Source organism: Sciurus carolinensis, chromosome 6 (genome assembly GCF_902686445.1).
Source record: "Sciurus carolinensis chromosome 6, mSciCar1.2, whole genome shotgun sequence".
NCBI classification, from domain to species: Eukaryota; Metazoa; Chordata; class Mammalia; order Rodentia; family Sciuridae; genus Sciurus; species Sciurus carolinensis.
The window spans coordinates 94202299-94227900 of record NC_062218.1 but is presented as its reverse complement, the minus strand read 5'-3'; the positions used below and the strand labels follow the sequence as shown (position 1 = coordinate 94227900).

Sequence of the window (25602 nt, the reverse complement as noted above, 5' to 3'; positions counted from 1 at the left end):
AAAAATGAATAAAATATATAAACATTCATGCCACAGAATAGAAAATGTAATAATGAATATATGACCACTCATACAGGAAAAGATGCTAAGGAATGCTAGTATTTAGTGCAATACAAATTTTAAGCCACACAAGGAAATACCATTTTCATCAATCAAACTGGCAACAATTAAAACAATTTATTTCATATTGTTCCAGTAAGGATATAAAAAATAGGAATTTTCATGCTTTAAAAGTATGAATATGAATGGTTAGGATATTTTTGAAAAGTATTTTTTAAAAATCTGTTATAATAAAATGTATATATGATTTTGGATCTTGCTATTTGTTTCTTAAAATGTTTTTGCTTTGAAATTCTAGCACACATAAAGACTTTTTCCAGTGTCTTTTCTTTTTTCCTTACAGTTTTATGCTTCATATAAATACAATGTTATAGTGTATATCCTTTTGTGTCTAGATTAACAATATATCTGTGACAGTGCCTATATTGTGTATGTAGCCACAGTTTATTTTCATTTTGATAACGTGGTATATTACACCAATTGATTTTTGTATGTTTATCATACTTGTATCCCTCAGATAAATTCTACTTGGCCATGGTTCATGATACAATTTAAATGAGTCATTGAATTTGATTTGCTAGTATTTTATTGAGGATATTTGGCCTGTATGTTTATCACAGATAATGACCTATAGTTTTATTTCCTTGTAGTGTCTTTGGGTAATTTTTGTTTCAAATTGATGATGTCCTTGTATAAGGAGTTTTAAAACATTTCTTTACTATTTTTTGAAAGAATTTAAGAGTGTCGGGGTTTTTTTGTTTGTTTATTTGTTTGTTTGTTTTGGTACTGGGTTTTGAACTAAGTGGGGAGCTTAACCACTGAACCACATCCCCAGCCCTTTTTTATTTTAAGACAGGGTCTTGCTGAGTTGCTTAGAGCATTGCTAAATTGCTGAGGCTGCCTTTGAACTTGCATTCTTCCTGTCTCAATCTTCTAAGTGGTGGGAGTACAGATGTGCACTACTGTACCCGGCTGGTGGGTTGATCTTAATTCATCTTCTTTAAAATTTTTAAATTAATTTTTAATTTTTTATTATTTAAAAAAATTATTTATTTTGATTCATTGAAGACAAATGGGGTACAACTGTTGCTTCTCTAGTTGTACACGAAGTAGAGTCGCACCATTTGTGTAATCATACATGTACATAGGGTAATGATGTTTGTCTCATTCTGTTATTTTTTCTTCCCCCCACCCTCGTCCCACTTCTTTTTTTTGGCTATAGAATACATCCTTCCTCCGTTCTTGCCTCCTTCCCACCCCCCATTATGTATCATCACCCACTTATAAGAGAGATCATTTGGCCTTTGTATTTTGGGGTTTGGTTTATCTCACTTAGCTTGCTATTCTCCAACTGCATCCATTTACCTACAAATGCCATAATTTTATTCTTCTTTATGGCTGAGTAATATTCCATTGTGTATATATACCACAGTTTCTTTATCCATTCCTCAGTTGAAGGGCATCTAGGTAGGTTCCCTAATCTAGCTATTGTGCAGCTATGAACATTGAAGTGGCTACATCACTAGTATGCTGATTCTAAGTTCCTTTGGGTATAGGCCAAGGAGTGAGATAGCTGGGTCAAATGGTGGTTCCATTCCAAGTTTTCTGAGGAATCTCCACACTACTTTCAAAAGTGGAAACCCACCAGCAGGGTGTGAGTGTACATTTTTCCCCACATCCTCACCAACACCTATTTTTGCTTGTATTCTTGATAATTGCCATTCTAATTGGGGTGAGATGGAATCTTAGGGTAGTTTCGATTTGCATTTCTTTTATTACTAGAGATGTTGAACATTTTTCATATATCTATTGATTGCTTATAGATCTTCTGTGAAGTGTCTGTTCATTTCCTTAGCCCATTTATTGATTTGGTTATTTGTATTCTTGGTGTAAAGTTTTTTGAGTTCTTTATATATTCTGGAAATTAGTGTTCTATCTGAAGTGCATGTGGAAAAGATTTTATCCCACTCTGTAGGCTCTCTTTTCACATAACAGATTGTTTCCTTTGCTGAGAAGAAGTTTATTATTTTGAATCCATCCCATTTACTGATTCTTGCTTTTATTTCTTGTGCTTTGGGAGTCATGTTAAGGAAGTCTGGTCCTAAGTCGACATGATGAAGATTTGGGCCTACTTTTTCTTCTATTTGGTGCAGGGTCTCTGGTCTAATTCCCAGATCCTTGATCCATTTTGGGTTGAGTTTTGTGCAGAATGAGAGATGGGAGTTTAGTTTCATTTTGCTGCATATGAATTTCCAGTTTCCCCAGCACCATTTGTTGAAGAGGCTATCTTTTCTCCATTGTACATTTGTGGCTCCTTTGTCTAGTATGAGGTAATTGTATTTATGTGGGTTTGTGTCTGTATCCTCTATTCTGTACCATCGATCTACCTGTCTATTTTGGGTGCCAATACCATACCGTTTTTGTTACTATTGTTCTGTAGTATAGTTGAAGTTCTGGTATTGTGATACCCACTGCTTCACTCTTCCTGCTAAGGATTGCTTTAGCTATTCTGGGTCTCTTATAGAGATATGTGATCCACCCAAACTGAATCAGGAGGACATACACAATTTAAATAGATCAATTTCAAATAATGAAATAGAAGAAGTCATCAAAAGCCTACCAACCAAGAAAAGTCCAGGACCAGATGGATTCTCAGCCAAGTTCTACAAGACCTTCAAAGAAGAGCTCTTTCCAATACTCCTCAAACTATTCCATGAAATAGAAGAGGAAGGGATTCTTCCAAACTCATTCTATGAAGCTAATATCACCCTGATACCAAAACCAGACAAAGATATATCGAAGAAAGAAAATTTCAGACCAATATCTCTTATGAACATTGATGCAAAAATTCTTTAAAAAATTTTAGCAAATCACATACAAAACCATATTAAAAAGATAGAGCACCATGATCAAGTGAGTTTTACTCCAGGGATGCAAGGTTGTTTCAACATCTGGAAATCAATAAATGTAATTCACCACATTAACAGACTTAAAGTTAAGAATCATGATTATTTCAATAGATGCAGAAAAAGCATTTGATTAAATACAGCACCCCTTCATGCTCAAAACACTAGAAACAATAGGGATAGTAGGAACATTCCTCAACATTGTAAAGGTTATCTATGCTAAGTCCAAGGTCAGCATCATTCTAAATGGAAAAAAACCTGAAAGCATTCCCCCTAAAAACTGGAACAAGGAGGGATGCCCTCTTTCACCACTTCTATTCTACCTTGTCCCTGTAACTCTAACTAGAGCAATTAGACAGACCAAAGAAATTAAAGGGATACTAATAGGAAAAGAAGAACTCAAACTATCCCTATTTGCTGATAACATGATTCTATAGTTAGAGGAGCCAAAAAGTTCCACAAGAAAACTTCTTATACAGGAATTCAGTAAAGTAGCTGGATATAAAATCAATGTTCATAAATCTAATGCATTTCTATTCATAAGTGATGAATCCTCTGAAAGATTAGGAAAACTATTCCATTCACAACAGCCTCAAAAAAAAAATACTTGGGAATCAATCTAACAAAAGATGTGAAAGACCTCAAAATGAGAACTACAGAACACTGAAGAAAGAAATTAAAGAAAACCTTAGGAGATGGAAGATCTCCCATGTTCTTGGATAGGCAGAATTAATATAGTCAAAAGGCATACTACCAAAAGTGCTATACAGATTCAATGCAATTCCAATTAAAATCCTAATGAGGTACCTCATAGAAATAGAGAAAACAATCATTAATTCATGTTTGAATGGTTTAATTTACTCATGAGGACATTTGGTCCTAGACTTTTCTTCACTTGGAGGCTTTTGATTACTTATCTAGTCTTATTTGTTGTTGTTCTGTTTAGCCTTTCTATTCCTTCTTGATTCAATTTTTGTGGGGTTATATATTTCTAGGAATTTATTCATTTTTCTAAGTTATTTGTTGGTTTATTGTTTTTCACAAAAATCTCTTATTCTTTGTATTTAAGGGACATCTACTGTTATGTCTCCTGATTTGAGTTTCCTCTTTTTATTTTTCTTGGTTAGTCTACCAAGGGGTTTGTTGAATTTGTTTATCAATTCAATCTTGCTGATTATTCTCTTGTTTTTATATTCTTTTTGATATATTACTTCTCTAGTCTTTGTTATTTCCATTCTCTGTCAATTGAGATTATTATTTTTTGACTTTCTTAAAGTGCAGCAATTTATGTGATATATTTTTTCTTTTAATGTAGGCACTAATTTCTATAAACTTTCCGTTTGTATTGCTTTTGCTGTATCCTGGAAGTTTTGGTCAAATATGCATATAGATTGGTTTGTGTTTATGAACATTGACAAAGATATATAAAGATGCACCGTGACCATGATCTGGGCTGTTTCTAATGGGTAGAACTGCAGGCATGAGTGTGGGGAGGCAATCTGCTAACTTTGTTTTTTTTTTTTTTTCATGTACTACTAAATGTGTAGTTTCTTATAAACAGCACTGTTATGTTCATATTTTCAAAAACCTAATTTCTAATGAATTCATCAAAAATAAATAAACAAAGAACTTACCTTCTTTAACTCCCATGGTTCTTTGTAAAAATTGGAAGACCAAAGCCATTTTGGACTCTTCCTGTAGATTAGGCCTATGTTCATGATAAATAATGCCACCCAGACGACTACTGAGAAAGACTTTCAGTCAACCTCCACCATATCTAAGCAGATGTCTCCAAAATAAGAGTGAAATGGAGACAGGAAATCAAGAATGGAATTATTTATTTCAAAATGCCCAATTCTAGCAGACTCTGTAAACTCAAACGCCTCTGCCTGTATGGTGCCATAAGCCCCAGGAGGGAAGGGATGTGTGTGTCTCTGTCACCCTGTATCCCTAATGCAAGGCCTTGTGCCCAGTACACAGGCAACTGTCAAAAATGCCAAATGAATGGCTGAGTGAAGGCTTATTGTAGGATGGCAGTTAGAGTTTGTCATTCCATTAGTTGTTCTTCTCTGAAATACCTGCGTTTGGTTCCAGTTTACAGAGTATCTCATTATTATCTCTGCTCAGTCTGTGATCAGCTAGAACTGCCATTACTTTTGAGTATATCTGTCTTCCCAGTAGTACTGTGAGTTACTCAAGGGAAGACTCTGATTTTTAGTCACTTTATTATGTATCATGTAGGACACTTAATTTATTAAATTCTGAATAGAGTGAGCTATAAATAAATGTGTTTTGTTTTTTAATTTCTCCTAATAATAGCATGACTCTGACAATTATTTGATCATGGGAAAATACAAGTCATTGACTACTAACTTCACTATTATTTTAATGTCGCATTTAATCTCCTGCTCATGTTAAATTCTGTTACATCACTATAATCACTGTTCTCACAATCCTCTATTGGTACACCCTCAAATTATTTGTCACTTCCTTTTAAAATACTTGTCTACTCTCTACATTTTCCTCATGAGGCCCTTTTCATTCATAATAATTATGTTATATTATACATAATAGACACCATATGGGTCCTGATGATTTAAAAATCAATGTGTCTAATCTGAACCTTTCTCCTGATATTCAAGTTCATATATTTGACAGCCTATTCTCCCATCTTCATTGGTATGACCATAGTCATTTCAAACAGCATGTCTAAATTCTGAACTTATTCTCTAACCTTACCCAAAATATGCATCTCTACCAATTTTTCTCAATAACTATTGATCTCAATAAATAGTAATTCTGTCCTCCCGATTTACTCAAAGGTGACTCCTTTCTTTCCCACATGCCTACTTGCTAATTCATTGCCAAACTAATTGGATGTAAAAATATGTCCTTTATTCAAACTCTTTTCCTTACTTACATTGCTATTATCCTGGTCAAAATCACAATTCCTTTTATCTAAGCACCTGTGGGCTGCCCCTCTTGATATATCCCACTTCCCTATACTCTGATTCTCAGAATAGCATCAGAGTGACCCTGTTGAAACAGTTAAATCATGCAGCTCCTCTTGGCAAAACCCTGCAATGCCTTCCCCTTGCATACAGAACTAAAATGGACAGCTACTTGTTATTTATCTGACCTTCCTTCATATTTCTTTTCTGTCTTGCTCACTTCACTCCAGCACAGTTATTCTGATTTCACTTGCATGGAGTGAATTAATATTTAGCTTAATTAGAATCAATAGATTAATGTGAGGTGATAAATCAGTTTTCAACATAATTGAAGCTGTGCTGGATTTTATCTATTAAGAAAGCATATGACAAGTCTATCAAAATGTATAAATGCATTTTACCATCATGTACAACTAATTAGAACAAATAAAATTTAAAAAATCAATAAATTTGTTAAAGAGAGAAAAAAGAAAAGCATATGACAAAAAGACTTCTAGAAACTTTTTCTGAGAGTCTATAAAGGTCTTTGATATTGGGAATTTCTTCCTCAATCTAAGAGTGTAACAAAATTAGTCTAGGAGGATTGCTCATATACTTTTTATTTTCCTGATTTGTGTGTGTGTGTGTGTGTGTGTGTGTGTGTGTGTGAAACATTCTTTTGAAAAGGTACTTCTTATGGAAACTTGCATACTTATCCATTCGTAGTTGATTAATTAAAACTTGAAAATGATAGCTATAATAATTGATTTTTTTTGTTTAGGTCATTATTTACAATCAATGCAAATTTCATCTTGAAATTCAATCAGACACAGGATCCAGTGGAGGAGAAAAAATTGTTGGAACAAGCTAGAAAAAGCATTCTCAGATGTAAGGTAATTGTAGACTGATTCCCTAATATGTGAATTTTATTTTCTACTTGGGGAATGATTACACATTCTAGAATACTGAAAGAAAAAAGAACATACATGCAGCTTTCTTTAATTATAAATAGACATAGGTAAAATATTAATGCAAATTAAAGATAAAAGCTTATAACTAAATAATCCAATGTCAGATGGCTTTTGTGTGAAGTGTCCCCACAAATTAGTAGGTAATATAGTTATTGATACCTGAAGAACTCACAGCAGAACATCAAAGACTGGCAAAAAATGTTGATTACAAAATTCTACTTTTTCTTTAAAAAGTTTAGCTGAGATTCTGTGTTATAAAGAGAAAAGAAAGCCTTCCTAAACCTTTGTTATACACATACAAAGTACTCTATTCTTTCTTTGTAATAAACCATTCTTCACAACTTGTAAAAAATGCATTTTTTAAGAAGTATGACATTAACTTTCAAATTTTCAAACAAATCAAGACAGAATGGTAAGTGAAATAAATTCTTACCTTCTCTTTCTACACTCAACTCACTATAAGTTTGACAGAGAAATATCATTCTGTCATATGATATTGCTTCACTACAGAATAATTCATGAAATAAAAGCTGTACAAAATGGAGTCATAATGTCAAGTCACCTTTTTTTGTTGTGGTGATTGATATTTTCCATTTAGTGGTTATTTATCTGAAACATATTTCATATATTTTAAATTTTTGGAAAAAATACATTTAAAATACTTGATTACAAAAGAGTATACTTCTAATTAATATGCATGCAGGCAGGTGTCAGGAGCTACCTTTGTCAGTAAGCTTTTCTCCAGTTAACCAACTGCTCCCTGGGGCAGCCTCAGGAGCGGCCAGGGCAATAAGGGACTGGTGGCAGTCCTGGTCATCTCCATTATTTTCATTAGCATGGATCCATCACCGTGGAAGTAGCCAGAGTCTTCCAGCAAATCAGCATCAAACTTAGTTCTTTAATATTTTTCCTTCGAGAGATGCATTCTCTTGGGAAAATGAGATAGAAGTAATCCCTAGAAAGTGGAGTGATGATTGTTTTAGCAAATGGTGAATAATATTTCTCAGAATATTAACAATCTCTTCAGGACACACTGATGCAAATTGCAAAAAAAATAAAAAAGAGTCAAAACAAATAATGAAAGCAAAACTATAAAGTTGTATACAACTCTGGTCACAAAACTCTGGTCACAAAACATTAGCCTCATAGAAGGACTTTCATAATATAATTAAGATAATACAAATAAACAAATAAATTTGAACATTTTGATTGCTTTTTTCATGCTTTCTGATAACAGAGAAAATTGGGTCTCAAAACGCTGGGTTCTGGGAACCATGTTCATCTTCCTTCTGCTTGGATTGAAGTAATGTATCTGGCTCAGTGCAAAGGAGAAATTCAAGAAGGTATGTGCTCTATCTAAGCTCTTCTGAGCAATCCGAAGTGTTTTGTAGATTAGCAGTTAATACATAATTTGAGACCTTTAATTTTTGAAAATTTTGCAGAAGTCAAGAAAAACTTTCCATTCCTTATCAAATTATCTCATGATGTTTAATTATAAAAGTTCTTTTTGTAATTTTGTATCTATGCATTTGTTCAACTTTTTAATTACAAAATTGTTTTAATTACAAAATTGTTTTAAATCTTTATCATTTTTTTTTAAATTTGTAACTAATCATAAAGTAATATAAAGTGTCACTTGGTGATTTCCAATTACAATAGTTATTTTGCTTTAAAATAACTTGTTTCTGCATTTTGTAATCCTTACCATAAACCATTAGTCTACTGATCTTTGTGTTTTACTTATTTTAAACAGCAAGTTGTACTCTGGCTTTTTCATTTATCTCTTCTCATTTATACATCTTCTTTCAAACACCCTCTAACCAATCTGAAAAAGAAATTAAGTAACCTTATTTTTAACAGGCTAAAATTCCTTTTATCATTATCCTGTTATGTGTGTGCCTTTTAAAATGAGTTTTAGAATGTTAACTACATAAGGTCAGAGAATATTTCCCCATGTAAATTGGGATTTGTGGTGCTGCCTGGAAGCTTCAAGCAATGGGAAGAGGCAGAATTATTTTGTATTTAACTTGCCTTTATGACCCTTCATCACAGTGCCAGTCCACACACTGACCTCTATTAAAATGTTTAAATGATACTGAGGAAAGCACTTTAGGTGCACTATCAACCAGCAGCCACTTGCTCTTCATTCAGTTGCACTTAAGTTTTCTTTGGACATCCTGTAGCCATGTGGTTCTGGTCCTTGCCCAGACTCAGAGAGTGAATGGTGGCTGGTCTAAATTAATTATAGCAATTTCTATTGACTTGCTAGTGATTAGACTACAAATGTAAACACAGGTCTGTTAGGAGTACTTGTTTTTGAACATACAGGAATATGTTGGAAATAAAGTACCCTTTCCCTCCTCATATCCCTCCCTCCATTATTCTTCTCTGGGTAGCTAGGTTAAGAACAGGCTGCCTGGAGCTTGTGCAGCCTTCACAGTTACCATGTACGCTGGGGAACTAGAGAATGAAGAAATGTGCATACAGAGGGCAGGCACTAACCATTTCTGGAGTCTTTCCAATTCTGATCTTGTGAAATAAGATACAGCCTTAGTTTGCAATTACTTTCTGTTGTGTTTAATGCTACACAAAACCAAAAGCATTTGTTTTTCTTTCATAACTAGGATTGAAGAGAAGGGCACTTCATTACTGAGCAACATCCATAATCCCTTTTTAATTTCCTTTATTTTTATTTATTTATTTAGATGGAGTCTTGCTAAGTTACTGAGACTGGCCTTGAACTTACAATCTCCCTGCTTCCCTCAACCTCCTGAGACACTGGGGTTAGAGGCCTGCACCACTGAGCCTGGCCTCAAAGCATTTTAATTCATTCATATATTAAATTGTGGGCTGGGGTGTAACTCACTGACAGAGCTCTTTTCTAGCATGTGTGATGCCCTGGGATCAATCCCCAGCACTGCACGCTCACACACACACACACACACACACACACACACACACGAACAAACACATTGAATGTTAAAGTCTAAATGATACCCTAAATATTGCTTCTTTTCACCATCTCCACAACTAAAATAACTTCCTACAAGGTGTTCAGCGTTTACTATTGTCTGTTTTTTATTCTGTAGTCCACTTTCCACTAAGTAGTGACCATTTTTAGTGATTTTTAATCTTCAGTGTCTTCTGACTTAATTTAAAATGAGTCCCAACTCTATATCATGGCCTGCAAAGGCTCTGCGGGATCTGACTGCTTGATGGCTGCTTGCTATGTGTTCATTATGCTCTAGTCACACTGGCTTCCTTCCTGTCTCTTGAATACGTTAGAGTTTTCCCTTTCTCAAGTCCCTGAATTTGCTGTTCTTCCTCAGATATTAACACAGTGTGTCCTCAAAACCCTTATAATGACTTGAGTTCCTATTTTTTTAGAGGCACTTAGCTCTATTTTCCTCCTTTTACAATATGAGTAGCCTTATTTCCTCTGTTTCAGTTTTCCAGTCTTTTGTAATTAATTTTTATAGCATTTATCTTCAGGATCCTTTTCATCAACAGTTTTGTCTTATTTCTCTACCATTAATTACATATATGACCTGCTGATCAATATAATGTGGACTGTGATAGCTGAGTGCTGTAACCAGTGTCATCAAACTTGTGGTCCTAGTAAGGGGCAATGGGAATTAGAAAATAGACTCACACACTCAGATTTTGAAGATAAAGCTGGGATCAGGTGGGATGTTGCTCTCTGATAGAGAAGCAGATCTAAAGAGTTACACCAGCAACCTTTATTTATATCTGTCTCTTTATCAGGTTAAAGACTATGCAAAAATTATTCTTTGTACTTGGAAAGTTACAGAAACTTAGAAACATCTATACAGCTTTTCCACAGTTGCAATCCACAGTTGCAAAGTGCAACATTAGGATATTTGTGTAGCTCTCAAGAAGGTCCATTGTTTAAAGTTACTGTTATGGTGGGCAAGCTTAGGAGTAGCAGAGCTGGTGAAATATTGTGGTTGTCTAGCATGAAAATTCCTCTATTCCCAGGAGCTATGTGTCTGAGATTAAGGTCAACGCTGATAGGACTCTTGCATAGAGCCTCCTCAGGCAGGGGTTTATCACAGCAGCTAAGCATCCTGTGCGCTTGCACAGTAACATTCCCAGGCACCTGGAATGCCACAGCCATGAGGTCATCAGAGACCCCCAATTTCAGTCATTGTGCTCCCATTTTCTGTCACTGCTCTCCACAGCTGGGGTTTCTCAGGCATCCTTCCCACTCTCTCTTTTTCTCTCTGTCTCCCGATATACAATATCATCATTTGGTCATTTTGAGTCCAGCTTTATAACTTGGACTTCCTACATGCATCTTAGGGTTCCAAAGCTTGTATGCTGAGAGAGAAAGAGATAGATCCAGGTGGAGACTGCATTGTCTTTTCTTATTCAGTCTTGGAAATCAATCACTCAGTGTCATTTTTGCTGGTTCTGTTGGTTGAAGCACTCACAGGGCCTGCTTGAGAAGAAGGGAGCATTCACCTCCTGATGGGAGGTGGCAAAGAATTTGAAAATGTGTTTTAAAACCAGAATTGGAGGATCAAATAGTTAATTGCAAGAATTAATTATAGCATGTAGAAAAATAGGATGATTTTTAAATGACAAAGTTTCTACTTTTTTTAACATTTCAGAAGCTTTAAGTATGCTTTATACTTCCCTGGACCAAGCTTCCTTCGATTATGATCATCTGCCTGTCTTGTTTTTTCTTGCGGAATCAGTTTTACACAGATTTTGTTGTGATGCATTTGTGAAGGTATTTTTATATTCAGTTGAAATAAAACTGGCAAAGGTATGTTTTAAAAAAGTTTTAAATGCTTTTAATTGCTATATGTACTACATGTATCCACATGACATCTGTTTTAGGATCAAAACAAGACATTTGTTTTAATTATGGAACATTCTCTAGTTTAGTAATTTTAATCTTACCATAAATGTGAATAGTACATTATTGTTTGATATCCAAGTACAAAGAATTTGAGAAAATAAAATTTCACAAGCTATGTTAAAAAACAATTAAAAATCAGCATAGTTATTGTTTTTTGAGTACATATAGATTTTCTTTTCTTCATTTAATGCATCTTTTAATGCATTTTTTCTTCCTTTGCCATTTAAAAGTGCTGTCATATAATCTTTGTTTCTCAGTCTGAGAAGATGAGTGGTCCTCTCAGTACTCTATGTCATGTTGAAGGTATAAAGTGAGAAACCATCTTCACATAGATCACATTTTATAAGGTCCTGGAAGTCATGTGGTTTCACTCCCTGTAATCATGCTGGTTGATTATCCCAAAATTTATTATTAGTCAAATAGATTTAGGTTAATTAAGTATTTTATTGAAAAGTAAGAAAAGAACGACTAGAAGAATTTCTTTAAAATGACATATGTAACATATATATGTGTATATATATATATATATATATATATATATATGAAACAAGTGAAATTGATTATGCAAAGATATATTTTTCTTATTCAGTTTTGATGATCAATTGTTAGAAACCAAGCTTGAAAGTGTATGGTAAATCAGTCCATCAATAGTACATTCTGGGGAGATAACCTATAAACCTAACCCAGCTGCTCTAGGACATGTTGGGGAGTAAGACTTAGAAAGACCAGACAAGAGCAGATGTAAAGAACACATAACAGAAATTTACTGTGCAAAGAACTGAGGCTTTGCATCGAAGGTTAGAGAAAAAGAGTTAAGATGTTACCAAGAACTGTCTTGGAATGGTGAGGTGATAACTTTATTTTCTACTTTTCTGTAGTCCCAAACTGTCCATTATGGATATATATTTGTATTTATAATAGAAAATATAGAAATCTATATGTAAAAATATAAATATGTAATACACAAAACAAACACATGCTTATTTATAATGGAAAAATTAAATGCAGTGAAATAGAAAAAAAGAATGGAATGGAAAACTTTGAACAAGTCTGGCTTATCTCTCCTTCTTAGGTATTTTCTTTTAAGAGACCTTTCTCCATTTCTTGACTTTATATTTATTCTAGAAAGAAAAATCACTATAAATACAGTTTCCTCCACTGAATATATTACTCACACATTATGCATGTCATGTCATTTTTATTTTTAAAATTTCCTGTATCTTCTCATCTTCAGGTTAGACAATTCACATAGGTTCTCACGGCAGCTACAAAGGATCAGTACTTACCTCTGAGCTTGGCACACTAATAAGTGCTTTAGATATGTTTGACACATTATCTTATTTTATCTCACAACAGTCTTAGGAATGTATGCTATGACTACCAACCATTTCACAGGTGAGGAATTTGTGGCACAGAGAGCTTAATGACTTAGCCAATGACCCAGCAAAAATGGTTTTGAGTCAGTGGACTCTCAGCCATGATACCACACATCTCAGGTATACTAATTTTAAAACTTACTCTTTATTCTTTTAGCCAGTTTAAACTGGTTAGTGGTAGTAAGCATGACCTATGTACACTGTAGAATTTTATTATGTAACTCAGGGTCCTTTGGAAAACTTCCTTTTGCTCTTTCCTTTTTAACAGAAGGCTTAGTTGATAGGTATTCTTATAGAAGCACCACATACCTCCAATCTGCTTCATTTTACCCCTCCTTTGATGAAGTAACTCAGGTTTGGATAAAGCCAATTATGATTCCCTAATATTGTTTCATTTCACATTTTGTATACATTCTTTCCTTTACATCTACCTCTAAATGTAGAATTTTCTTAATTGTTAAAGTCTGCTTATGGAAGTGTAGAGAGTACTGTATAAACAACACCTATTTAATATATGTTGGATATAAATAATAGGCAGTACTTCTCAAGTTTCTATGGAAGAACATGAAACATAACCAACTATGAAAATACAACACATGATAAATATTGTCCAGCATTTCTATTTCAAAGTCAGTGGAAAGGGTCAGAGAGGTGAAAAGAAGGAAAGAGAAAAAGAAGAAAAGAAAAATGGAAGGAATATGGGAAGACAGAGAGGAACAGAAAAGCAAGGATTCAGCCTAGAAGGCATGTTCTAGTTACAGATAGAACACGTACAAAATTGACACACAGAGAAGGATGCAAAGAGAGTCCCAGGAATCCTCAAAGATGCGGAAAGGGAGAGTTTTCAATAGAATCTGGTCTTCAGCATATTACAGGTGAAAGCTTTTAAAAGCATGTTTCCCAGCATGGTTACAAGTAGGGATAACAGCTAGTCGAGGTGAAATTCAAATTCAAAACCAAACTGGGGTATAATACAGTATTTTCTATTGGCGCCATGTTGAATTTATTAACATCAGTTAATATTCCTTTCAATATTTATCTATATTCCCTTGCAAAATCCCAAATAATCCTCTTTCTGACTAGCTTTTTCACGCTTTGTCTGTAACTGTAGGAGTTGCTGCCTGTAATGCTCTCATGTAGGCTACTGCAATATTCTTTTACATGGTCTGTTGACCTTCACGTCCTTCTCATTTAACTTCAATCTCTCAGAGAAACACAGTGCTATATAACAAAGTGGGCTAGATGAAGAGACTCCCTAAGCATGCCTAGAAGCATTTTGTTTTATAAATCTACAAATGGGAGATGTTCATAATTTACAGAAACATCTCTGAATATTGATGGTTCATACTGAAAATGTATTTTTAATGATAGAGCCTTTTGATTAAAAAACAATTGAATTCCCTGCTGTAAGTGGAAGTTTATGGTTTATGGAGTAGTACACACAGTTTTGGTTTCAAAGTCCAGTAATGCCACTGATTTGCTTAACAGTATTAGGTGAAGCACTGAGATGTGGTTAAATTAATCTATTTTATTTTGCTTTAACATGTTTGTCTGATAATACCCTGTGTTACTGTTAAGAGGATTTGGGATATCCTTCCTTTTTCTCTCTCTCTTCCTCTCCCTCCCTCTCTCCCTCCACACCATCTCTCTCTCTCTCACACCGTCTCTCTCTCTCTCTCACACACACACACACACATACATACACACACACTCTAATGGAAGCTACTGCTATTTGTTTCTTCTCTGAGATTTAGCAACCTTTATTTTATTTTTTTAATAGTTTTTGTGTTTTTTCTGATTTTATGTGGAATTGTGTGTATCATGTATTTTTGCAGATGTGCCATTTTCAGTAGTCTATATAAAATAAACTATTTTTAATCTATACATGTATACTAAATGTCACAGAAATGAGGTTTGCAGTGCTTAGTTAGTAATAACATCATGAGGATTTGTTTCTTTTTTCATGAGAGGAGAGGGAACTTGGTGAATTATACTATGTACATGCAGAATATTTATCAGCGCTGACTTAAACTGTGCTTTTCAAACTCTTTTGATTAAGAATCATAAGAAGAAATATCCTCTGCATTGTGATGCAGCATACATAAAATATACACTCACATACTGAAAAAAATAAGGAATTGCACACTATTTCATGATGTTTTCTCTTTTCCTTTATTTAAAAATACCCTCTCAGTTGATTTCATGACTCACTTCAGGGGCATGACCAGTGATTTGAAAAATGCTGTTGTAGAGGATATAGAACAAAATAGCGTTCAGTATTGGTCATATGAAATGTAGAGATGATTTATAAAAGTTTTTCTTGGCTGAACTAGTATTTCAATCTTGATATAAATATTTAGAAATTATTTGAAAAACACACAGTATCAACTGAGTTTGAAATTGTTTGATCAAAAGCAAACGTAATAATGAAATGGTTTATTTTCTATATGGTTTTTAAACATTCACTGATGCAATACCAAAAATGCTTTTATCTTTTGACAGATTGGCTATTTGATCTTCTTACGACTTTTTATATTTTTCCTGCACGGTCACCTAGAAAGTTTTAAACAACATTTACTTAGGCTTCAACCATATTTATACGGTACAATATCTTTTATTTTAAACTTATAAATGTTTTATGTTACATTTTAAGAGGTTCTGACTGTCACTATAAAAAGCATAAATTGTATTTTATTTTCATGAGAGATAATAGGTACAGTGCTAGCTTCTGAGACAGACTGCATTTGTTGAGCATTCACCCACCCTATACTTAAACCATTTTTTTTTTTTGTGGGGAGAAAATTTAAAATCTATTCCCTTAGCAATTTTGAAACATACATTATTATTAACTGTAGTCACATGCTGTGCAATAGATCACTAGGACTCAAGCCTCCTGTCTAGCTGAAAAGTTGTACTCCTTGACCAACGTCTCCCCTTTCCCTAGCCACCCTTCCATTCCCCTTCCCATCTTGGATAACCACCATTCTGTGCTCTACTTTATACTCTCTACCTAAGTGGATGATGATGACTTTTTTTTTTTTTTTGGTACTGGGGACTGAACCCAGGGCGGCTTTACCAGTGAACCAAAATCCCAGCCCTGTTTTGTTTATTAGACACCGGGTCTCGCTGAGTTGCTTAAGGTCTTGCTAAGTTGCTGAGGCTGACTTTGAATGTGATCCTCCTGCCTCAGCCTCCTGAGTCGCTGGGATTACAGGCCATCACACCCTGTAGATGATGATCTACACCCTTAGATGTAGATGACTACACCCTTAGTTTCCTCTAGCACGGCCTCTTTACTGGATTGCAAAATAGTTAAATTCATATTTTAGTAAGGTAAGCCTACTGCCAATGCAGTTGCTGGATTGGAGTAAGGAGAGAATGAGTGGATTCAGGAGTCCAGTTCAGCATACTATGCATAAACAGAATATTTCTCAGCACCATCTAACACAATAATTTTCAAGCTGCTTTGATTAAGACCCATAGAAAGAAATATCCTTTGCACTGCAACCAGAACACACATGATACATACATTTATATACAGAGAAAAGGGACTTGCCATTGAAGAGAGGTTAAAGATGTGAACTGATAATGGGAATAGCATATGGTTAAATAGTTTTAAAAATATTTAGAAGATAAAAGAGATGGGATTGGTGACCAATTAGAGGTAGGCTATATGTAACGGAAAGTGGGGAATTCAGGAGAAAGTTGAAGTTTTACATACTGAGTAATAGGGTCAAGGTTTGGAGAAGTAGTGGGCATATTAAATTTGAAGGCCACTGAGAAAAAGGTGAAACCTGGGATATTTGTTTTACAATCATTTATTTTAATGTCCCTGAGATAACTTGAGGTGCGGGTACTAATTCTAGGAACTAATCTTGCAGAAGATAAACATTTAATGTATTATTAGAGTAACAAAGCCCAGTAATAGAGAACTCAGGAAAGTAAGAGGGAGCAGTGACATCTGATAGAAAAGTTCAAGGAGATCAACATTATCAAGTGTTAAAGAACAGGAGATCTGAAAAGTGGTGATGGGTTTCTGCAATCATAATATCGTCACTGATCTTGGGGGCATCTCCAGGGGAGAGGTAAGAGCAAAATTCAGACTGGAAGCAAGTGGTGAGGGAAAATTTAAGTACTAGACAAAATTGTGAACTACTTTTAAAGGTTCACTTATAAATGTCTATATTAATATAGAAGTATGCCAGTAGTTTGGATGAAAAAAATTCAAGTCCAAAGAAGAGAAAATCAGAATGTTGTATGATAAGGGATGGGGAGATTCAAGATAAAACAAAGGGGTTATATTTGATGGAAAAAGTTGTTAAGGAGAGAACAGAAGGTAATAGCAGAAGTGTTTTGGAGTCTGTGCCCTACAAGTCCAAATGTGATATGAAACCAAGAGGAAGCTGTAGACAGGTAGAGCATGAATTCTTGTCTGTCATACTGCTTCTTTTTATTTCTTCAATAGGATATAATTTTTAATTTCTTATTGTGTTCAGCATACTGACTTGTCAAATATTCAGCTGATAGTGATAAATACATTTTGAAAAAATATGTGGATGAAACCTCAAGTTCTCTTATTAGTTCAGTTATTGTAGATATGTCCCAAGCAAACCAGCACCTTTTTTCTCTAAAAGGATAAAACTCCCTTTGCCCTCTTACCAAATACTGTTAAGTAGAGCTTTCCATCACATCTCTTCAGCAACAGGCTGTGTCATTTCCCTAAAACCATTAGCAGCTGCTGCCTATTCTTGTCATTGTCCAGTAGAAGGGACATCACTCATTTTTCCATTGTGTAAATGGATTGAAACCCAAAGGTTGTCTAAAAGTTTGTAGGAAGAACAAACACAAGATATTCCTGCTAATTATCACATAGTTTTATGCTAAATGGTATGATTATTATCTATATTTGAAGGATGTACTTTAAAAATCAATAAAACATCTTGAAAAGCAGTAAAACCAGAGAATGTGGGGTTAGAAATGATGATAATTCATTTCTAGAACTGCAATTTCAGAGTATTCATTATGAATAGAATATATTTTATAACTTGATTTATTTTCATCTGGAGTCTACCAAGCATTGTTGAGCAGTAACAATATTTAATTGGGCATTCAACCATTATGCAATGCAGTTCTGAATTATATAAACTCCTGAATTATTTATCTTGCAGTTTTCTATTACATCACCAGAGGGCAGACATACTATTATAAATCTTGATTACATGGGTAAATGTACAACAGTTTCAGCACCTAAGTACTGAATTTAATTATGCTTTAATAGATAAAAGACAAATGAGGTATGAGGCAAGATATTACTGAAGTATTTCTCACAAATGATTTTCCTTACAATAGCACTTTCTTTCTCTGAAGAATCATATTGCAAGTATCCAAGCATCTTTTCAAATGTGCAGTTCATCCTGAAAATATCAGAAATCATATGTAAAAGAGAAGTTTCGGAATCGATTTTCATCCATGAGGAAAATGAGGAAGAACACAAGAACATAGATTCAGATACGGTGGGTAACTTGATATGGTGGGCATATCCTGTTGTATGATGCATGTGATGATTGCCATGATTAAATAATCATGCCTGTCAATTCAGCAGGCATTGCTGAAGATGAGTTCACCGCAGGGAGAGTGGACAGTGATGGGATGAACATTACATACACTAATTTCATGCAACCATATGCACTTTTCCTGGCAAGCAGACAATTGAATCAGTAGTAGGTTATCAATATGCACTACTACTAAATGGAGTAATGCCACAATACCTCTTCCTTATCGGTTCCATTTTAGTTTTTAATTAAAAATTGCAACATAATTTAGACTGATGAATTAACATTTTGAGAGACTATGTTTTTATTAAAGAGAAACTAGGTAAAGGCAGATTATTCATGAAATAAGCACGATATTTTATACTTCTGTAATTCATGTAGAGTAACACGTAATATGCTCTCAAAATTAACTGAAAACTTTAAAAAATAGCTCAAATTGAGGAACTAAAATTCTCTTAATTATCTACTCAGATATTAATGATCAACCTTAGAGAACACAATCTGTACTAATTATGTAATTCCTTGGTATGTACTAAACTATAATTATGCAAACACAAGTGCAATGAGCCATATAATTATACCTATACCATACAGACTGATGTACTTCAAAAGATAATCTTCAGTCTCCTTTTCTCCCTTATCTTCTGAAAGAGATCAGTGAACACTTTGAAACCTTGATTTTTTCATTATTTTATTTTTCGATGTAAAGTTTATAAATAGAAAATTCATTTTTGAAAGTTTCTCAAAGATGAAAAATGCTTTCAACATAATGAAGTTGAAACAATAGGAATTTTTGGGAAGATTCTTTTTGCAAACAGATTTATTTCTATGTGACCCCAGTTTTCCAAGCTCTCTGTGGGCCCTTTCTAACATTAGCTATAAATTAAATATGCAAGAAAAGACATTTTACCACATCTATTTATAGTTTAAGTATTTTCTGTTTGGTTTATTACTGATGAACCACTTATATATTTGCTAAGTAGTTTGAACCTTCTGGTAATAATTATTAATGAACATGAATTGCATCAGTGTAAAGGAAGAGATCTTTTTTGTAAGTTTTAAAATGTTTTAATAATAAATATATAATGTAAGATACTGAGTCACAGAAAGAACACTGATAATGAAGAGAAATTACCTGCTCACCAGCTGGCACTGGGGTCTGGAGGAGATTCATTAAACTCTCCAAATCTCCATTTACTTATCTGTAAAAAGTTTTCATCATCATCATCATCATCATCTTGTCATATCTACTCTCACTCTTCTCCAAGTGTTATGGTTTTGATGTGAGGTGTTCCCCAAAAACTCAAGTGTGAGACAATGCAAGAAGGTTCAGAGGAGAAATGATTGGGTTAGGAGAGTCTCAACCCAATCAGTGAACTCATCCCCTGATAGGTATTAACTGAGTGGTAACTGAAGTGGTAGGGTGTGGTGGAGGAAGTAGGAGTTGGGGGCATGGCTTTGGGGTATATATTTGTCTAGGGCAAGTGGAGACCTGTCTTTCTGCTTCCTTATCACCACATGAGCTGCTTCCCTCTGCCACACACTTTCGCCATGATGTCCTGCCTCATCTTAGCCCTGAGGAATGGAGCCTGCTGTCCTCTGAAACCTTAAACCTCCAAATAAACGTTTCCTCCTAAAATTGTTCAGGTCAGATCCTTTTAGTCACTGCAGTGAAAAAACTGACTAAAACAACAGGGTTGTTGTAAGTTTCCAAAATAAGTGCCTTGTAAATTAAATGCTATGCAAATGTAGGCAATGATTATTGAAAAATAGTTAGACATTCACTTTAACATAGATAGTTAACTGTAATAATTTCATCTAAGGACAAGGCTATATTGACTTAATGTAGTGATTTCAGTGTTTTTTCTTTAAACAAATAAGAAACCGTGAAATCTTAGCAGCCTGAGTGTTGGTTATGAAGCCGGCAGCTTACGGAGTTCATTCTGATGCTCTCGAAGGATGACTCCATTTCCGTCACTCCTGGTGCACACACAGAACAGGCAAATGGGAGCTTACTGCTGTACAGATCAGCCTGAATTGCAAGGGGCAACACTGTCAACACTGGGACGAACATATCTGCTTAGATGATACTTAGTCTCTTTCTGTGTCTTTTCCCACTTTGTAGAACAAAGGGCTTAAATTCAATTGCTCCTAAATTCTATTTCAGCTCTATCAATGTGATTCTCGGAGGGGATTAGAACAGATTTTAGCCTATCAGGTTTATTGTCCTTTTTTCCCTCCTTCAATTACTTCATAATATGAAGGCTATAAAGGACAGGGTAGCCACATCGCTATGAAATTGCTGATTTGGTAATCAGCACTGATTCAGAACTTGATTGCCATGCCTTAAAGTTTCCCAATTTCAGCCCAATTCCTCCAGAATCACTTCATCTATGCCAGCCTCTCCAGTTCAGTTGAGCGTCTCCCCATTCTATACCACCTCACTCAAACTTCTGGGAAAAGCAAGAGGAGAAAAGAGATAAAGTTGGAACATAAAAGACATTCATAATCATCCTTTATCCCTTCCTTATTAGCAGTATATTTCAGTAAAGATTTGTGAATTTTTTCCTAAAGACCTTATTCTCTGATAATGCTGAAAGATCCAAGGCAGCAGCTTTTGGCCACTGTAAAATATTTTATTTTTTGAATTCATTGAGGCAAAAGCATAATTACTTAATTTGTTTTCAACCTGTTGCTCGAATTGCTTTTAAAAATATGTAGGATTTACACTTTGCCATACACACAGTATGGGCTTTGGTTCTATTTAAGAATAGGAAATTTCCTTTCTTCTCCTGCTGGACCCCATTTTTTGTTCTTTTAAGTGATCCAGACACAGGGTTTCCATTGACTTTGATAAATGGTTCACTTTAATTAGCTCTGAGGATTGAAGGGCCAGAATGCTGGATTGAGTTTTCCACTCTGTTCTTTGCTCACCAGCAAAGCTGACTTTTCTAAACACAGTTGTCACATGGTAGTAATAACACAGTTCTTTGGAGGAGAGAGCTTTAAACTCAGTCACAATGAAGTAGATTCTTTATAAAATAGTTTCATCTGTTCGAAAGTAAAAAAAATTCTGTGAAAATGTGCCAACAGAGTTTACATTCTCTTATGATTGGCAATCTCATCATCTAACACTTTCAGAATTCAGGAAACCAAAGGCACTACTTAAATTTAGGACATTTTGTGCTGACTGTAATTATAAATGGTCATTAACAATTGGATTATGAGCATTTAAAGAACTTTTGTCTTTAAAATTAGGAACATTATCCTGTGATTAATGCCCTATAATCTGGTTAACAAGTGTATTGGAGAGGTCCTTTGGAGGCAATGTCAACCATTCCCAAAGTGACATAAAACAAGGGTGAAACTCTGAAATCTGTATCTGAGCAGCCAAGATAGAGCCCATGCTTTGAAGCTCATTTATGTTTTGGACGCCTGGTCAGACGCTCAGAGTTTGTGTACTTAGATTTTCATAAAATTCAAGGTGATATGGTTATCTGAATTCTTAGCTGACAATTGATGACACTACCGTGGATGAGCTTCTCAGCGTAGGCATTGCACAGGTTGTAACTGGCAGTCCAAAACTGGGTGTTGCTGCAGGAGATGAAACAAATTTAGCAAGCAGTTAAATAAAAAATTAAAGAAGGAAAGGAGGGAGTCATCTAATGCTGTGCTCCGTGATTTTCATGTTAGCTTTGGTGAAAGATTAGTCTAGTCCCGATTTCTCCTTCCTTTCTTTCTTTTTCTTTTTCTTTTTCTTTTTTTTTAATTTCCAAATCATCATAGAATGATGATTTTATAGAATGTAATAATAATGAATTACTGAAAAAAAAGAATATTGAAATAATAAAAGTACCTCATAATTTTTATTAGACTAAATATGTGTATAATTATTCTGTCAATTCATTGTAAAAGTTTTCAATTATATATTCTTAATTTCTCTAGTGTTAACAGTTGGTAAATGGCATTTTTCTGCCAACCACATCTGGAGTAGGAGTGATTTAGTGTGAAGGCATAGAACTCTACACCACTCAGGAACTCCCAGACGATTTTCCCTCTTGGTCTCCTACATTGATCCATGACAACTATTAAATTACATAATCATCACTATTGTATTAATACCTCAAGTTGGATAAATTTGTCCTTGTTGATTCTAGTACCCTTAAGACAAAGGTGAACAGGAGCATATCTGCAGTTAGCACAGTGGGTTTATTGTCTGTTGTAGAGAGAGCCCGCATCACTAGGAACCACAGGATGTCTCAGCAAGAGGGAACTGGAATTCATCTGTGATAGGATTTGAACTGTGAGTGATTGGGGGAAGACAGAAGGAAGAAGGGTTTCTCTCTAGATTGGGTGCTGCTAGAAAGTAGCGACAACTTTTATGATTAAGAATTTTGTGGGAGCTGCGGTTGTACCTCAGTGGTAGAGTGCTTGCCTGGCATGTGTGAGGCACTGGGTTCCATCCTCAGCACCACATATAAATAAAGAAGTAAAATAAAGGTATTGTGTTCATCTACAACTAAAAAATTATTAAAAAAAGAATTTTGTGAATGGCACAGTGACTTTGCTTTTGTCTGTACTTGGGAAAATAATTATCGGATGGCTTTGTTGATTTATCATAGTCTCAGAATAATGCCATCTGAGTTTGATATTTTGTGAATTATGTTGATCAAGAGATCAAAATGACCTAGCCTTGAGTGACAGACTAGACTGTAATAACACAATGTCAAATCAGTCCAAACGTCAGAGGCTGCTTTTTACCATTCCCAACCATGAGTAAAAGTGTCATCATATAAAATTGAAAATAAAACTAAATTCTTATTCATTGTCTAAATCCTGATTTTTTTTTTTCTACCTGGGAATTTTCTCTGGTGACGGTACAGGTATATTTTTTTACCTAACTGAATAGTCTATGCCATGCAATATCTATGATTTAAAAAGAAATAATAATAATAATAATAATAATAATAATAACAAATTGAATGTATTGATTGTTGACAGAGGTATCCCAAAGTTTCAAAACCTATCTACTTACCATTGTACTCAGAATAAGTTTGTAACCTGACAACTGTCAGGCATCTAGACTGAGACACCTAGGGCAGTTTGGGAAAAGAATCTCATTTATGTGGGTTCCGCTTTTTGGATGGATTATACCACAAAGCAGAAAATTGAGTTATGTGTGCATTTACTGAAGTCAGCATGCCTCAGTCTGATGCCTTACATTACTTTAAAATAGAACTTTTCTATGGAATATTCTAACATTCCACACATTGATTTGTTTCCATTTGCTTTTCTGAGTTATTATTCCCCAGAGTCAGTAGGTTCATGCAGACTGTCTTACTCATGCCTTTATCTCTAGCAGGTAGGAGAGTTCCTGACATAAAGCAAATCAATACACATCTGCAGTACTTAACTAATTAGTTTACTAGAAATTTAAAATGTCTTAGTTTGAATTTGTGTATGAACTTCTGACCTGTCTTAAGAGTGCTCAACATGAAATCATCTTTAAATTGTAGTTGTGATGTTCTTTCATGTGATAAGAATGATGAGGCCCTGTGGATTTGAAGTGTTTCTTTTTAAAAGCACAAAATATCAACTAAGTTAGCAATATGGGAACATGTATATTTGGATCTTTACTTCTGACAACAACTCAATGGGAGTGCCATGTCATCATTGAATACCAATTACTTTAGTGGACAAATTAGATCGAAAACTGCCAGGAAGCACTCTGAGAAACACACACACACACACACACACACACACACACACACACAAAGCAATAGCAGCCCATTTGTTATCTGAATTTGTAGCCTTTTAAAACACTTACTTGACATTGACCATGCCCTGCAAGGCATATATTTTGCTCCCTGCTGGTAGAAATTCACATAAAATCTAGTTTGGTGTTAGCTCTTTGTTCAAGGTTTCCTCTATCCACCCTTCCTTAAGTGTCAGGGAGAACTGAGTCACAGGGAGTCTAAGAAACACAATCGTGTCTAACAGCTATCCCTCAGAGGATGCAGGATTCTTGTCATATTTGTAGAACTGATGTCACTGAACACAAGGGACCCATGTAAAAAATATATACTTATATAAGTTCAGGTTGACTACTTATACTTACAGAAATATTCTTGTGTAAATTACTTCACCTGGTGCAACATCAAGTGTAAGAGAATGTATGTTTTCATTTGTATATTTAAAATTTATTTTCATGTTGTTCAAGTCAAAGAATTTTTCCCAGATATATTTTTATATTTTAATTCCAGGAACATTTGCAATTTAAACTGGGTGAATATGAAGTTAGCCACCTGCTCTGGCATTGTGTGGCTGCCTGGTCTTGTGTTCAGAATAATAGTCCTCAACTGAATAATGTGCTTGAGCATCTCATCTTCCATAAAAAGCAGCTTCAAAAGAAATGCTGGTAAGGGTGATCCTATAAATCCAAAGGAACTCATGGAGAAATCTTTGCTTAAATGTTAAATAACCTTTGTATTTAAATGTTAATCACACCTCAGTTGACTATGGAAAAAATTTACAATCTCAGTTCCAAAGATAAGGGCAATTTATTTATTTTGTACTAGTTCATTTTATCAACAAATGGCTTCTCTCTCTCTCTCTCTCTCTCTCTCTCTCTCTCTCTCTGTAGATGTGCATGCTTCCTTTATTTTCCATGTTACTAAATAACAACATTTATAGTTGGAGGAAATTACAAAGATTTGGTTTCTTTATGCTTTACTTGTATAACAGAAACAAGTCTCACTAGGAAATGTTGGTTTCCTCCAGCACATGTGCTAATATAAGAAGGGAAATAGATGTCCTATACTATTACAAAAGAAGGCATGGGTTCAATGGAAGGAAATTGTTTAATTGACAAATCATAATTGTATATATTTATGGAGTATAATGTGATATTATATATAAA

At 34.6% G+C, this 25602-nt stretch overlaps 1 protein-coding gene across 5 annotated transcripts in view; it reads left to right on the top strand.

Annotated features, from left to right (window-relative positions):
* Positions 1-25602, top strand: part of Tmem232 (transmembrane protein 232) — a 266848-nt gene that overhangs the window by 57761 nt on the left and 183485 nt on the right. For all 5 annotated transcript variants that reach the window (XM_047555713.1, XM_047555717.1, XM_047555714.1 and 2 more), the window contains 6 exons: positions 6678-6789; positions 8105-8210; positions 11502-11659; positions 15634-15733; positions 18481-18644; positions 24947-25101. In XM_047555713.1, coding sequence (XP_047411669.1) covers positions 6678-6789; positions 8105-8210; positions 11502-11659; positions 15634-15733; positions 18481-18644; positions 24947-25101 — 795 coding nt within the window. The remainder of the gene's footprint in view (positions 1-6677; positions 6790-8104; positions 8211-11501; positions 11660-15633; positions 15734-18480; positions 18645-24946; positions 25102-25602) is intronic.